This window comes from Gossypium arboreum, chromosome 10 (assembly GCF_025698485.1).
Source record: "Gossypium arboreum isolate Shixiya-1 chromosome 10, ASM2569848v2, whole genome shotgun sequence".
Classification (NCBI taxonomy): Eukaryota; Viridiplantae; Streptophyta; class Magnoliopsida; order Malvales; family Malvaceae; genus Gossypium; species Gossypium arboreum.
The window spans coordinates 2,478,648-2,494,107 of record NC_069079.1 but is presented as its reverse complement, the minus strand read 5'-3'; the positions used below and the strand labels follow the sequence as shown (position 1 = coordinate 2,494,107).

General features: G+C 31.6%; 1 protein-coding gene and 1 long non-coding RNA gene across 2 annotated transcripts; both read left to right on the top strand.

Moving 5' to 3' along the window:
* Positions 1-2,956: 2,956 nt before the first annotated feature.
* LOC108488400 (uncharacterized) lies at positions 2,957-4,118 on the top strand. The gene is made up of 2 exons (XR_001871750.2): positions 2,957-3,548; positions 3,825-4,118. It is a non-coding gene; the product is annotated as an uncharacterized LOC108488400 (long non-coding RNA).
* A 5,627-nt stretch (positions 4,119-9,745) lies between these two features.
* Positions 9,746-10,961, top strand: LOC108487346 (ethylene-responsive transcription factor 4-like). The gene has a single exon (XM_017791661.2). The coding sequence runs from the start codon at positions 9,941-9,943 to the stop codon at positions 10,673-10,675; it is 735 nt and encodes a 244-aa protein (XP_017647150.1). The 5' UTR covers positions 9,746-9,940; the 3' UTR covers positions 10,676-10,961.
* The last annotated feature ends 4,499 nt before the right edge of the window (positions 10,962-15,460 follow it).

Here is a 15,460-nt window from a genome sequence, read left to right as displayed (position 1 = left end):
ATATATTAAAATATTAATAAGTTATAATAATTTTTTATATTCTTACTAAAATATAATAATATTAACTAATTTAAATATTATTTAAATGCATATTTGCTACTTAATAATAACATGTATAAAATAGATATTTTATTTTTAAAAGTATTTTGATAGCAATTATAAATACTCAAATTTTAAACTAAATTTTTCAAAAGTACTTCTAAAAATAATTTTTTACAACAATTTTAAAAGTACTTTTTAAAATCATTGTCAAACTAGCCCTAAGATTAAGATTTTTAACTTTAATAATTATAAGAAATAGTCAATTTTATCGTAAAACCATGCAACATTAATCATGCTTATTGAAAAAAAAAACAACCTTGGGTTCTTTAAATGGATTCCATATGTAAAGGGTTAATGTAACTTTTAGTCCTTGAACTTTGTAATTAGGTCCATTTTAATTTTTAAACTTGGCAAAAATAAAAGGTTTGATGATGTGATATTTTATGATTATGTCATGTTTAAATATTAAGGTAGATCAACAAAATGTAAAAATATTAAAATAAATCTAATAATAGTTCAAGGACTAAAATTTATATTAAATTCTCAAATGTGAGATTTGACACTAAGAGAAATTTGTATAAGAGATTAGATCCATTTAAAAAAGAATAAGTATTCTCGAATTTATCTTTTCATCCAACAAATTTAAACTCGAAATTTTATTTAAGAGATATCGAATTTTTTTTATCGGCAAACAACTATTACACCAAAACCCTCACGTGCCACCTACTGGCAATGGCAATCTCACATCTAACATGGACCAGTTTGTTGGGTTGTCACGTTATATTGGTGTGGCTAAAACACACATTCTTATACAAAGTGGAACAGAAAACACGTGAGGAGGGAATGATGTATTACTTTAATGGTCTTACCGCAATTAAATATATCTCACCCATGGTAATTGAGTTTTAGTTTAATTGATATTGGTACCATTATTAGTGCAAGAGAATATAGATTTGAGTACGCTAAAACATATTATCATTCTATTTAAAGGATAGAAAAAGGTCATGCCTAGTTCTAGACATTGTATTTTATAAAAAAAAAAAGAACAGAAATAATAAGAACTTATAATGAGATCAATCTTTAAAATTTTTTGAAAAATATATTAATTAAGTTTTAGCTCGATTGACATTGACAATGTTACCAATGTAAGAGAACATAAGTTTGAGTCCGCTTAAGCGCACTATCCTCCTATTTAAGGGTTGGGGAAAGGCTATGGATAGTTCTAAACATTTTATAAAAAAAAAAAACATATATAATAAAAATCTATATATCCCACCCATCTCATACAGCAATCTATATTAGAATGTTGAGGATGATAATGAATTAAATCTCATCTTATCTCACCATTTTTAAAATAATGGAATCTCATCTCATCATTGATAGAAAAAAAAAAAACAAGAGGGGGTGTATATTATAATAAGCCACCGACTTCATTTTGTATATTAATTCATTATAAAAAATGAATTAAGACTCTCACAGAGATCATATGATCCCACAAGACTAAGGGGATAATGTTCTTATTGGAAGGGGTCTCTTAGCAAAAAGAAAAAGATAAACCATATTAGACAAAAGACTTTTTTGATATAATTTATAGATCAAATGGGTTTGGTCCTTTATTATACTTCATTTTCATATAATTTGATCTTTTCTTTTTTTTTTTTTTTGTAATTTGGTATAATTTAGTCATATGTTTTGGTTAAAATATTGGTTTTAGCCCATGTAATTCTATAGAATTTAAGATTTAGTTTCTGTACTTTGAAGTTAAAAATTAAATCCTTTTACTTTTTCAATTTAAAGATCCTAGTCCCATTATTATCGTCGTTGATAGTTTCTATCAAATTTTATCAACTTAGCATGTTTATCTTTTGTCAATTATATGTCGCCTTGTATGAAAACAACTTAATCGATGTGCCAAGTTGAGAATTTTTTTTATAGAAAATACTAACAATATTAATAATTGGACTGGAATATTTAAATTAGAAAAGAAAGAGGAAATAAATTTCAACGTTTTAAGTACAAGGACTAAATTTCATATTCTATAAAAAGTATAAAGATTAAATCTCAAATTCTATCAAAATACAGAGACTAACAACATATACTTCTAATTAAAATGATATTTTAGATTTTTCTTAAAAATATCCCATGCAATACACACTCGCACTCTATGTCACCATAATTAGTTAGAAGTAATATTGTTGGAATTAGACCGAAATGTTTGGTCAGATTGAAAATCAATTGGTGCATCAGTTCAAAAAATGAGGTTAATCGATTTGGGTCAATTGAATAAGGTTTTTTATTTTTAATATTTTTGATGATTTTTAATCATTTATTCAATCAAACCAAATCAATTAAATAGATCCAGAACCGATGATCTAGTCAATTTAATTACCAATCTGATTATAAAAAACATTGATTAGAAGAGATGTCTCGTAAGAATAATTAATGGTTAACAATTTAAACTAACCAATGATTAAAAAGATAAAAATTAAACAACCAATTATATAAGTCGATGCTTGAATCTTGATGAATTAAAGCGGGGGGGCCACTTGCAAATGCCAACAGCCCCAAGTAAAAAAAGTCCAACCAAACCCCAGTTAGGAGTGCAACACCAGCGGTTGGTGGCGGCGGGTCGGTCGCTAGGTTGTGGCTATGAACGATTACCCGCAACGAGAGTTGGCAGAGCATATTATAATACTCCTCATTTCCCCCAATAAATTCCAGTCTCTCTCTCTCTTTTCTTTATGGTTAAACTGTTTGGGGGGTCCCTATGTTATAAGGACAGTATCAAATTAATCCCTTTATTATTAAGTGAATCAATTTAGTCCCTATACTATTTTAATAAGAGTAGTTAACAGTTAACTATTTTTACTAACAAATGATAAAAGAACAAACTATATCAATTAGTCTTTTTAACTGTACAGGGACTAATTTGATCAGATCCCTATACTAGAGGGAACTATCAAAAAATTCACCCATTCTTTTTATCTTCTTTCCTTTTCCCCCGTAAGCTACACCATTGTCAAGTACGCCACGAAAAATCACACGGCCAAACACACTAGTGAAAACATTGTAAAAAATCTCCGCCGTCCAAACAGTTTCAATCACCCATCACGTCTCCTTTTCGTGTTGTAAAAAAGTGGAGAAAGTCATTATTATAGGAATTGGATATGATCATACTCTGACACCCAAAAAACACTTTTTTTAATTATTATTAATAATTTAATAACACTCCTATTATTAGTAATTTTTAATTATATAATCATCATCGAAACAAAGTCCAATTTATAAGCCATTTTAGCCTCTTCTCCTTCACAGTGTTTCGGGATTTCTCGTGCTCTGTTTTTTTATTCTTTGTTGAGAAAGAAGGGATCCTTGCTTTGCTTTGATTATTTTTCAATGATGATGGAGCTTTTTGTATTGGGGTGTACGGGAGTTGTGGTGTTCCTCCACGGTGCCAATTTCTTCTTCCATGTTCTTTCTCAACATCTCGCTGTTCGATCTCTCAGGTTCGTTCCATTTTTTTCAACAATTTCTATAATTTTCTCACAATTATACCATGTCCCAAATTGCAATAAATCTGGGTAAGCTTTATTTTACAAAAAGGAATGATCTTTGAGTAAAAAAAAAAAAATTCCCCACTTTCTGTTTTTTGGATGAAATTTTTTGGCTTCACAAGCATCGCCTGCTAAAACTATAAATTGGGTACTGAGTATTTTGTAATAATTTTGTCATGTGTTTATAAATTCTAATGTTTGGACATGTGATTTTGTTTGGTTTTTCAGTTTCTTGGGATTTGTTGGATGGTAATACCAAAAAGGGAAGAAAACAGAGATGATTCATATATCTTTTTGCAAATTGAGATGTGGATCATGATGCTTTTGTAAATATTTGATTACAACTTAGATTTTGGGCAAATATAAAATATAATATGATAATTATGTATTGGTAGAGCAAAAATGGAAAGGCTGTTTGCCCTCAATATAGAGCAATATCATCTTTCTATACTGTATTCTATCCATTTATGTACCCCATATTTGATTAAATCTTAGATTTTGAGGGTATCAAATATAATGAAATTTATGTATCCTTAAAACCAAAAGGGAAAAGCTTTGATCCCACTTTGGAGCGAAATGGATGATTGTATACTTGTTACAGACACTCCGCCGGAGACTTCATTTGACTCCACCGGATCCATCACCTTCGCCGTCATCTCTTCTTTTGGCACAAGATTTGTTCCGTTTAGTAATACCTAAATCCATTACCTCTAACAACTCAACAACTCCTATAAGACATGGTCACTTCACACACATAGTCGATCTAACTAGAAATCAATGAGTGATAGGTGAACCTATTAACGAGCACCATGTGGTGTAAGGGGTCAACTCATAGCACCTCAATTAGTAGACCCGCAAAGTTTAAGGGAAAGTGTTAGTATAGGGCACATGAATAAATATAGAGCTTACATAGGCTTAAAGCTTACTTAACCTGTAACTGTGGTACCATTGGTTCTAGTGATACCAACTTTCCTAAAAGGTAATTTATATGAGATAAGTTAGGTGTTCTTCCCTTGGTAGGTGGTCATGCGTCCAGGTACTGAGGTACTCTTTGCTCTGTAAACCCTCTCAAGACAACTGGTCACGGCACATTGGTTCTTGGTAGAGTACAGGAAACAAAACCATCTTTTGAGGGACAATACTTTCAATTATTGGAAACTCAATCGATTGCATAACAAACTATACTTTGAAGACTTTTCTTAAAAGAGCAGATCCCTCTTAACAATCTTTGTTGGTTGAGCTGTGTTCAGCCTTTGCACCACATTCTTATATCAGCAACAGTAATCTATCCATCCATTTCTACACCCGTATTGGGGAATTGATGTCTTGATTATTCTTCATGTTGAAAATGAAGCCTAATTTTTAGTTTACGAAGAAACTCTAACCTTAAAATTCATAAATTTACGTTTTAGTTAAAGTTTTCATGTATTTTAAACCTTTAAAATTTTTGTAACTTAATTTTGATTTCAACATAAAATTTTTGGCTTAACCATTACCCATTTCTACCTAAAAAAACTGTCATTTGTTTATTCAAGATATTAAGATATAATGAGCTTGTTTTACCTTTAATACAATTGAAATTTGGTATCTGAAACATGTATACAATTTTATGTGTTTGATGTGGGTGTTAGGTGGATGTTTTATGATACAGGTAGAAGGCGATATTGTGATAATGATAGATGCAAAACCCAAAAGACCAAATATAAAATGTTGCAGAACTCGCAAGCAAATGATTTAGCGTAACCTCAAAACTGAAACATTATTCTAATCTTGTTTGGTGGAACTGTGTTTTTTTTATTACATGGAGTGAAACAAGAGAAAGAGAGAGAGGGGCAATGGTGGCTGGCTAATGGTTAGTGGGGGGAATCTGATAGTTGAAACAGAGTGGCACCACTAAAATCAGTGGGAGTTAGTGCATCGAATCAACGTGTGTAATCACCATCACACTTAAGCAATGCTATTAGGGTTTATCGTTTTTCAGCAATCAGTCTTTTCTGATTCAATGGGCTTAGGTTTCACTTTCACGCGATGTTCAATAGGTCTAAAGCATAATTAGTGTTGATAGATGATCTTGTCAGATTCTCACCATGATGATATGATGATGTGATGATAAGGTTTTACTATAATTCTCAACTAAACTTGATTAGGGATGAAAATACCCAAAAATTCAATAGGTTTTGATTCAACCTGATTCGTTAGGGTCAAGGTTGAATTATGTTTGGGGTATATCAGGTGGTGGTTGGGGTAGGTTTTATTAAGTTAAATATCACTAAATGCTTAAGTGAAATAGTAAATAGGTCAATATCTCTGAGTAAGATAGTGGTTCAAAATTTTCTAAAAAAAAGTGTCGAACTCATACTTAACTCCGAATTTAATTAAGAATATGTTCTTGTTCTAAAATAAAGAAAATAACTTGGATAAAGGTCAGAGAGACCCAAAGAGGAGTTCCACCAGAACAAGTGAAACTTTTTGGTCCTTCCAACTGAAAGTGCAAGTAAAACATAGCCCATCAGCTTTGAACATTGGACCTAAGCTTCACTATCAAACTGTTGAAGCTGGTTTTCTTTAGACTTTTAGCCACATTCTTTTGGACTTGTCAACAGTCACTCTACAAACCTTTCGTTCAAGTCCCATGTATAGATTAATTAGCTAGATAAATTAGCTAGTTGGGTTTAATTAGTTTGAGTTAAGTTATTTAGCTCAATGCTCGTAATTATTGATTGTAACTTCAGTGTAATGATTGATCATTATTGATATAAGCTTTAAGTATGAAGTTTGGGACTGATTCACCCGGTTAAGCTTAGAGTCGTATAATAGTTAAGAAATTAAGTACTAATGGAATGGTAATAAAGGTCACTTAGTTTTGACAAGAACATGTGTAGTGAAGCTGCTTGGTCTCTCTGGTCAAGGCCTTGGTTTATATACGTGGGATCTTTTAATTCGATGACGTTACGAGTTATGGCATGATTAAATTCATGTGAGTAGATAAAATTTATTAATAAATTTATGTAGTTTAATGCGACGGTATATACAAGACTACTCGAATTCGATAAAGTTATTCATGTACGAGTCCATTTGATGTGAATAGAGATTCTATCAAATATTATCAGAGGAGGTGTGCCTTGGACTGTTAGAGATCAGCTTAGCAAGTTGTTTGATGAAGAGATAAAACAATCTTATTATAACTAAACAAAAGCACGTGGTATGGAATCACATTCTTTTGTTGACATATTACAGAACTGCAAGAACATGAGAATTCCATTGTCCATTTGATGGGGAAGAAGAAGGGAATAATGCTAAAAACATGATTCGATGTATGGTCAACAAGCATAATTGAATTACGGTGAAATCAAATGCATATTTATTTTTTGAATAATTTTATTATAAGTTTTGATCATTTTTTCTTTACACAATGTTTAGAATTATATATAGTCCTTCCTCAACCCATAAATAAGAGTATAATACGTTTCAGCACAATCGAACCCATGTCTTCCTGTATTCAGATGCATACAAATTTTAGACTTATTTAAAAAAAAAACTAAAAGAAATCGGTATTCTTTTTTTTTTCCCTACATATTTGGAATGTTCTATGTATTGAAAAAGAATGATCATGCATACAAGGGCGTAACTAGGGGCTGGCTGGGCCCGATCCCCCAACCCCTTTAAAATGGAAATCTTTTTATTAAGGTTTTTTAAAATTTTTTAAATTTTAAATTAGTAAAAATAAAATTACACATTGACCTACTTAAAAATATAAAGATTTGATTTTAATCCTTTAAAATTTGTAAAAATATAAGGCGATTAAAATTGTGAAATTATATTTTTGCTATTGTAAAAATTATAATTTAATCTCGGCCTTCTTAAAAAAAATTCTAGTTTTGCCCTTGCATGCATACCACAAGCCATTAACGTTTCAAAAGTAAAACAATTGATACAAACCCTATTTTTGAGGTTTGACAAGAAAATTATTATTTTTAAACAATGTCATTATAGATTAGAATTATATCTGCTTTTGTTGATATAATATCAAGAACTATTTATAACCCCTCCTCAACTAATAAATAAGAAGATAATGTGCTTCAACGCACTAGAATCCACGTCTTCTTCCATTAATAATAATACTCATATTAATCGAGTTTCCTAAAATATATTTTTTTAATATTTTAAAATTATTTTCATTACTTTATGTATAAAAGATTTATTTATAGTATAAAAAATTATTTATAAATTCTATAATATATATAATATATATATGTGTATATATATTATTCCATCCATACACTTGGTAGCGCCACGTTGCTAATTTTTTTAATCTAAATTAGATCCTTAAATCTATCTAATTTATTTATGCAAATTTGATCCAATATTATCCTTTAAAAAAAAAAAAAAAACCCATCAAAGCTAAACACGTGAAGATTAGGTAGATAAAACCCAAAGTAACAACTTTGGTGAAATTTTGCTATTAGTCCCTATACTTAGCAAAAGTAATGGTTTTAATCTCTATACTTTTATTTGGTCAAATTTAGTCTCTGTGTTTTTCAAACATTAAAAATTATGATACGTCAAACATATTAACATATGTGTAACGTTATTTCAGTTTATTATTTTCACATATTACTAAAAAATCCAGTTAATGAATTACAAACTTTTATTTACGTTAAGACTAAGATTTTAAATTTTAAAAAGTATAGAGACTTAGATTGATCTAATTGGAGAAAATGTACTAAATCTACAATTGTACACATGGTAGAAGACTAGTAATTGAATTTAACCAAATAAATTTAATTTCTACAGTTTAGGTTTGGACTAAAAATTCAACAAATCCAAGAATTAAAATCAATCAAATGAAATATAAGGACTAAATCTATAACTTTCAAAAAATACAGAGTCTAATAGTAGTATTTAACCATAATTTTACAATACATTAATTCAAACATACACAACGTGATGCTTAAACAGTTAATTAAAAAATCCATTAGTGGCAACATGTATTTAACTTATAATGGCCAACAAGAGAGGCCGGCGGGGGGGGGGGAATTGGAAGGGTAGTGGGGTAATTTTACACCGAGAGCGTGCGATTGACGCGGGGAATGAAGGGAGTAAGGGAAGAGAGCTGTCGGGTGAGATTGATACTAGATGTCAGAAGCTGCAGCCAGCCATGCGTTGGAGTGCCTATCAACGCGCATAAAGGCCACAAAAGAAACGTGGCGAGATTTATTGGGCGCTGGGACGAACACCAGTTGGGTCCCATGCGAGCGGTTCAATAGGGGAATTTAAGTAAAAAGGAAATTTTTGAAATCAAAAGAGAAAAAACAGCCAGGTCACACGGCGAGTTAGCAGAATATGCCGACAACTTGTTCAACCTTCCGTTTTTTCTCACTTTCACCTCTTTTCTTCACGCGCATCTTTTTTTTTTAATTACAGCCTAAACTTTTTTAGGCAGGTTAAATTTAATCAATCATCCTCAAATTATTCCCAAATTTTTTAATTGATCCATGAAATTTAAAATATCCTAATTTAATCTTTATTCTATTTGTATGGCATCAATCAAGTATTTTTTTTTTACTTAAGCGTTAAATGATAATTCAAATTTAATATAATGCATATTTAAAGTACATAAATAAGACTGTAAACAAGTGTACCAGCTACATAGGCAACTCGAACATGATACGAAACTTCATTTGAATATTTTAAATGTATCAAATCCATGTTGTTTAAGCACAATAATTTAACCAAGGGTGTAGTTAATAAGGGCGCCAAAAATGGTAAAATGTCTTTTAGTCCATTTGAAGTTTATAAAATTATAAGTTATTATAATGATAAAATTATACTTTAATCCGTAATACTTTAAAAACCCGATTAAAACTTTTTAAAATTCAATCCTCAATTTAAAATCTAGGCTGTAATTGTATAACAAACTTTTAATACAAAGGGTAAATGTTTTTGCTGTTTATTTTTCAAGGCGAGTGAAAAGGACGTGAAGGAAGAGAGAGTGATATGCAGCCCAAACCACCGCACACAAACGAGAACAGTATAACTGCCGTTGGATGATGATAATGATGATAGAGAGTATGCTGTCTTCAAGACAACCCGCAAGCCACGTAATCTGGTTTTTTTATTGAACTTACGAAACTCCCATCACGCGCCAATCTTTTTCTCTCAGTCAAATCTGTTGTTGACTGTGGCCACCCCTCGTCATTCAATTCCTCGCCGATTCGTCCTTTCCCCCTCTATAAAAACATCGTCGTGCCCTTGCACCAATTTCAACAAATGCCAACGACAATCCCCCCACCATTTTTTCCTCTCTCAACAAAATTTCATCACTCTTAAACGGAGCTTCCTAAATGGCACCGAGGGAGAAAACGGCGGACGTCAAGGGAAAAGGGAATGAGTGTAATAAAGAGGTTCATTTTAGAGGAGTAAGGAAGCGTCCATGGGGTCGTTACGCCGCTGAGATCAGAGATCCAGGGAAGAAAAGCCGTGTTTGGCTTGGAACTTTTGATACAGCTGAGGAAGCGGCCAAGGCCTACGACGCCGCCGCCAGAGAATTCCGCGGCGCCAAGGCGAAGACTAATTTCCCCCTTCCTTGTGAAATTCTCAACAATGGTAGTAACTGTAACAACAATGGCGATACCAACTGCAGCAACAACAATAACAACCACAGCCCTAGCCGGAGTAGCACCGTGGAGTCATCAAGCCACGAGCCGCCGACACTCGTCAAGTGTTCACCGTTGGATCTCAATCTCGGACACGCTGCGGTCACCGGGTACGGATCTCCTGCGGTCAGGCTTCCTTTCCCTCAAATTTCGCCGGTCGCCGGTTTTTTCGCCAACGGCGTCTCGGCAGTTGCAGCCCCCCAAGTTTTTTACTTCGACGCTTTGGTCCGACCCGGTGTTATGAAAGGACAGCAGTATCAACAACGGTTGAGATTCGATCACCGTGATTATCACGAAACTTTTAACGCTGGTGTACAAAGCGACTCAGATTCATCCTCCGTCGTTGATTTAAACCACCGCGAGATCAAACGGCGACCGCTTCTCAATATCGATCTCAACCAACCTGCTCCGGAAGTCGCCTGATTATGATTTTTTAAAATCGCCGATATCAAGAACCGGAAAAGAAAAACCCACAAATTTTCAATTTTATCTCTTTAAAATCGTTAATCTTCTTTTTAGTCCCAATTTTGAAAATTAGACGAGAAAATTATACCCAAAAAGAAATTACGCGAGAGCGGCGTAAATTGTGAATACGTAGATGAAAAATCTCCTCTTTTTCGTAGCAGAGTAACGTTAGTTTGTTGTCTGTTGTTTCATATTAATTTCTGTAATTATTTTAATTTTCAATGAATTAATTAGTAATTACGAAGCCCAATTTTCTTAATTAACCTCTGTTCATTAATATTTAACCCTCTTGATTAAAGAAAGGGTAATATTAAATACAAATTACCAGTTATATGTACGAGTTAGACGGTAAGTTTATCTGCGATCACCATGAGAGATTCCTCTGATTTAAGGTTTATTTGAGTTTGATTTCACACATTATTGCAACTCTAAAATTTCACACATTATTTGAGTTTAGGTTTCGTGTTGTGAGTTTTTCGGTTTATTCCCAGATAATCTAACAAAGTTGCTCATCTTAATGCTAAAGAGGGTTTTCAAAGGAGAGAGGCTACTTATCTTACGAATACGATTGTTTCTGGGGCAGAGGAAGCGATGTTAGACAATCGGAGATGGACTGAGTCTGTGAGAGGGTGAATGGTCGAATTTGCTGAAGGAAAGATTTGGGATGGAGTTTGAACAGTCGGGAGGTGTGGTGGATTTCCAAAGTTTTCCTGTGGGAAGTGATGGGGCCGCTGCTAATTAAGGGAGTGTATGCTGTTTCTCAGATGTTTGTTGCTTTTGAGGGAAGGGGTTATATTGGTTAACAGCTGAAAGATTGAAGTTTCTAAAACTTGAGATAAATAAAAGTAATTATTTTAATTTTTTATCCTATATTTTTCAAAATATAATGTAGTATATTTTAATTATACAAATTTAGAAAAATAAAAACAATTGCGAAATTTAATAAGATTAGCAAAGGTCTATTTCTTATACAGTAAAAAAAAATAAACAGTAAAAAGATGGGAGTGATTTTATAAGAGGAAAACAAGCGGCGCACGTAAGCAGAGAAAGAGCGGGTTTCTAAGTAGGAGACCGGTAATAATTATTAAAAACATTTTCCCATGCTTTTAACTTCTCGAGATTCGTGTGTGTACTACACGTGTTATACGGCCGTCCGATCTTTTGAATCTGTTTTTATGTCTCTACCACTTCCAAAATCTAATCATTTACCGTCAAACTAAATAAAATAAAAAATTAAAAATTAAAAATAAAAAGTGGAGGGGAAGGAGACAAGACCGGGTCCCACGTGGAACGCAAGCGCTGGAAGTGGGAAGTGTGGATGCGCGGCTGCCGCTTTTTATTTTTTGTTTTTTGTGGGCCCCGGTCTTTGGTCGCCGATTCATTTGCTCAAAGTCAAAGATTTCGCTTTCCCCCCTCATTATTATTGCTGGTTTTGTTACTTAATATAATTTCTCATTTACATTATACTATATCTCTGTCATTATTATAAACAAAGCATGGTATGAAATACAAACCTCACGTTTTTTTATATATTTTTTATCAATTATTTAATAATATTTTAATTTTTCTAAATCATTGACATTTTCTTTTAGTAATTCTTTTAACTAAAACTTTGATAGATCTGAAACCCTTAATATTAAATTTTAAAATTTTAAGTCTTAAATATTATATCTTGAATCTTACAACCTTAGATTTTAAAACCCTAGATTAAACTAGGTTATTTTTTAATCTTAAACTCTAAACCTTAAACCTTGAAATTCTAAATTCTAAATTTTAAAAACACTAAACTTTAAACTCAAAATTTAAATAATGAAACATTACATCTTAGATCCTAAAACCCTAAACTTTAAATTTTAAAACTCTAAATCTTAAATTTTAAAACGCTCAACATTAATATCTAAATATTATATTTTAAATCTTAAAACCCTAAAACTCTAATTAAATTACATATCATATTTATTTTTAAAAGAAATTATATATTTTTTAAGAAAAGGACAAGTACGTAGTAAAATCGACCGTTCAAAATAATAATACAATAAAGTGGAAAGAGGCAAATAAATAAATAAAGAACCGTAATAAAGGAAATGTTAGGTTAGGTTGAAGAATTGTGGGGCGGCTGCCGGCTTACCATTATATACATACATTGCCTTAATTCGTTTCCTATGAGGTGACACTTTTCTCTCTTTAAAAAAAAAAAAAAAACCTGTTTTCTTTTCATTTCCATGGCTGTTGATTTTCCGTTTCTATTATTTATTTATTTTATTTAGTTTTCTAGAAGGCTCTCCCGCATCTTAATTCTTGCTTTGGGGATTTATGCTACGTCGTTTTCGACCGTCGTACAGATTTTGCCATTCATGGGCTTAGAAAATATTATTTAATGTCTAATCAAATTTATTCAGGTTATTTATTTGGCCTACTTTAATAAATAATTTTTTATTTAAAAAAAAAAAGAAAAGAAAAGAGGAAATTATGAAATTTCGAATTCAAAGGCAAGACAGCTTTGCTATTATTGGATTGCCCCATATCATTGAGGAAACAAAGAAAAATGTTAAAGCCGTCAGAGACACGTACGGTGTGGGGAGAACCTGACAGCCTCACACGTGGTTACAATATTACCGAACTAACAATAGGTGTAATTGTAATTTGTAATTCTACACACGTTTCTCCTCCCTTAATTCTTTTTTCAACTTAATCTTCTAACTTTAAACTTTGTGATTATCTTTCCATACCTGCCCCACATGCTATCCACAATCATATATAGCATATTTGTATCTATAAAGGTTGTGCCTTAAGACTTATCAAAACGTCCCAAGATTCGTACTCTATCAATTATATCCAATTCTACTCAAGTAGTTAATAGGGTAACCAATAATACAATTTTATTAATTAATTTATGATATAACATAATATGTTTCAACTCAATTTTATATTAGATATCATAAATTAATTAACTCATGCAATTATATTTTATGCAACTTAGTCCACTATCTCACTAATCAATCTCAAACATTACGATTCAATCAAACATTCATTTTTAACTCACCTTAATGTCATATTATGCAAAATATCACAAATATATAATAATTAAATTGATCTCGAATCTTAAAAATACAAATTAAAAGCTTATATCACTCGTCATCGACTCTCACCTTTCCTTTCCCTCTCAACGACTCAATGTCGTCATTAGTTAAATTTGATAGTCAAATATCCAAATGTTTCTCTCTCTTTTTTCTCCAGTTTCCATCTGTTGAATATGATAACATTTTCTCTTTCTTTTCATTTTGTTTATTATTTATACTTTAATTAACATGTTTTAATATTAATTAATTAACATAAATCCTTAATTAACTTAAGTTAATGATATCCACATCAAATTTCAATATTATATTTTTTAATTTGGTTTATTTAATATCTTAATTCTTTGAATAATTATTATCTAAGTTCTCAAGCCTTTTCTTAATTAAAATATATAACGATTAAAGTTTTACAATTTAGTCTCTAGGCCTTAATTCATCACAATTTTAATTATTAAATTACTTAACTGAAATTCAATTCATCAATATAATAACTTTGTAAATATTCATATTTAATATTTATAGACTCGATTTATGAAAATGAGATTTCGAAAGCATATTTTTCGACACTACTAGAAATTAAGTCCAATCGAGAAAGAGTGAAGGAGACGCACACACGATTATTAAGAGACTCGTAAATACCTAAACCGGCCAATTAGTTATCAACACCTATATTATTGATGGAAAGCAAGTTGCAGCTCGTTTTAGTGGTTGTTGGTTCAGATATTCCAATAGGAACAAGAACCATATGGCACTTCAACCGACCACCAAAGGCTTCGATTTTAACAAGAACAAATACCGGGTGGAGGAGCTGCTTGATTTTGCCGAGGTTGCCGCAACAAACCATCGCTGGTGGGTAAATCCATCTGACTGAAGTTGGGACGCTCAAGATTTTTTCAAAGCTTTATTTTCTTTCTAGAAAGCTGTGTTTATGGTGTCCTCTGGTTTTACTTAGTTTATTAAAGGAAGGTCACTCATTTAGCGAATGTAATTTTTTAGGAGAGAGTGTTTTGATTATTCACTGTGGATTGTAGTTTTAGGTGATTTTCCCTCTTTTCAATAAAGTCCTTTTTTATTAAAAAATTATAACACTTTATATTCTTAATGAGAGAAATTACATCCTAATACTAAAGACTATACGTTATTAAGATGGCTAATAATACAAAAAAAAATAATTTTCATAAAAAAATACCACTAACATATAATATAAAAATATAAAAACAACTTAAGTTTAAAAAAAATTATAAAAATTCGATTCTATCTAATCCAATCCAACTCACTGCAAATATTTAATAGTATTGCGATATCTGTAGCCATGGGCGATTGCTTTCAAAGGTGAGAAGAATATAAAACAAACATTAAAGTTCATAGACGTAAGCCGCCAAGGTTGTTCGGCGGTCACGTTCCATGTTCCCCACTATGCTCAACAACATTATAGTACTCTTGGTCCAAAACCACTATCCAAACCGCCTACTTCTTGTCCATTTGCCATCATTCATCGTGGTGGGATTTCATTGGTTGCCACTATTATTCCATTGAAGATTATATTTGTACCAAAAATGACCTCTCTGTCTAAATACCTAGAATTTAAAATGGTTCAATTTTGTTATTAGTCCTTGAGTTGTAAACTTAAATTTTTGTATTTTTTGTTCCTACTTTCTAAGTTTTA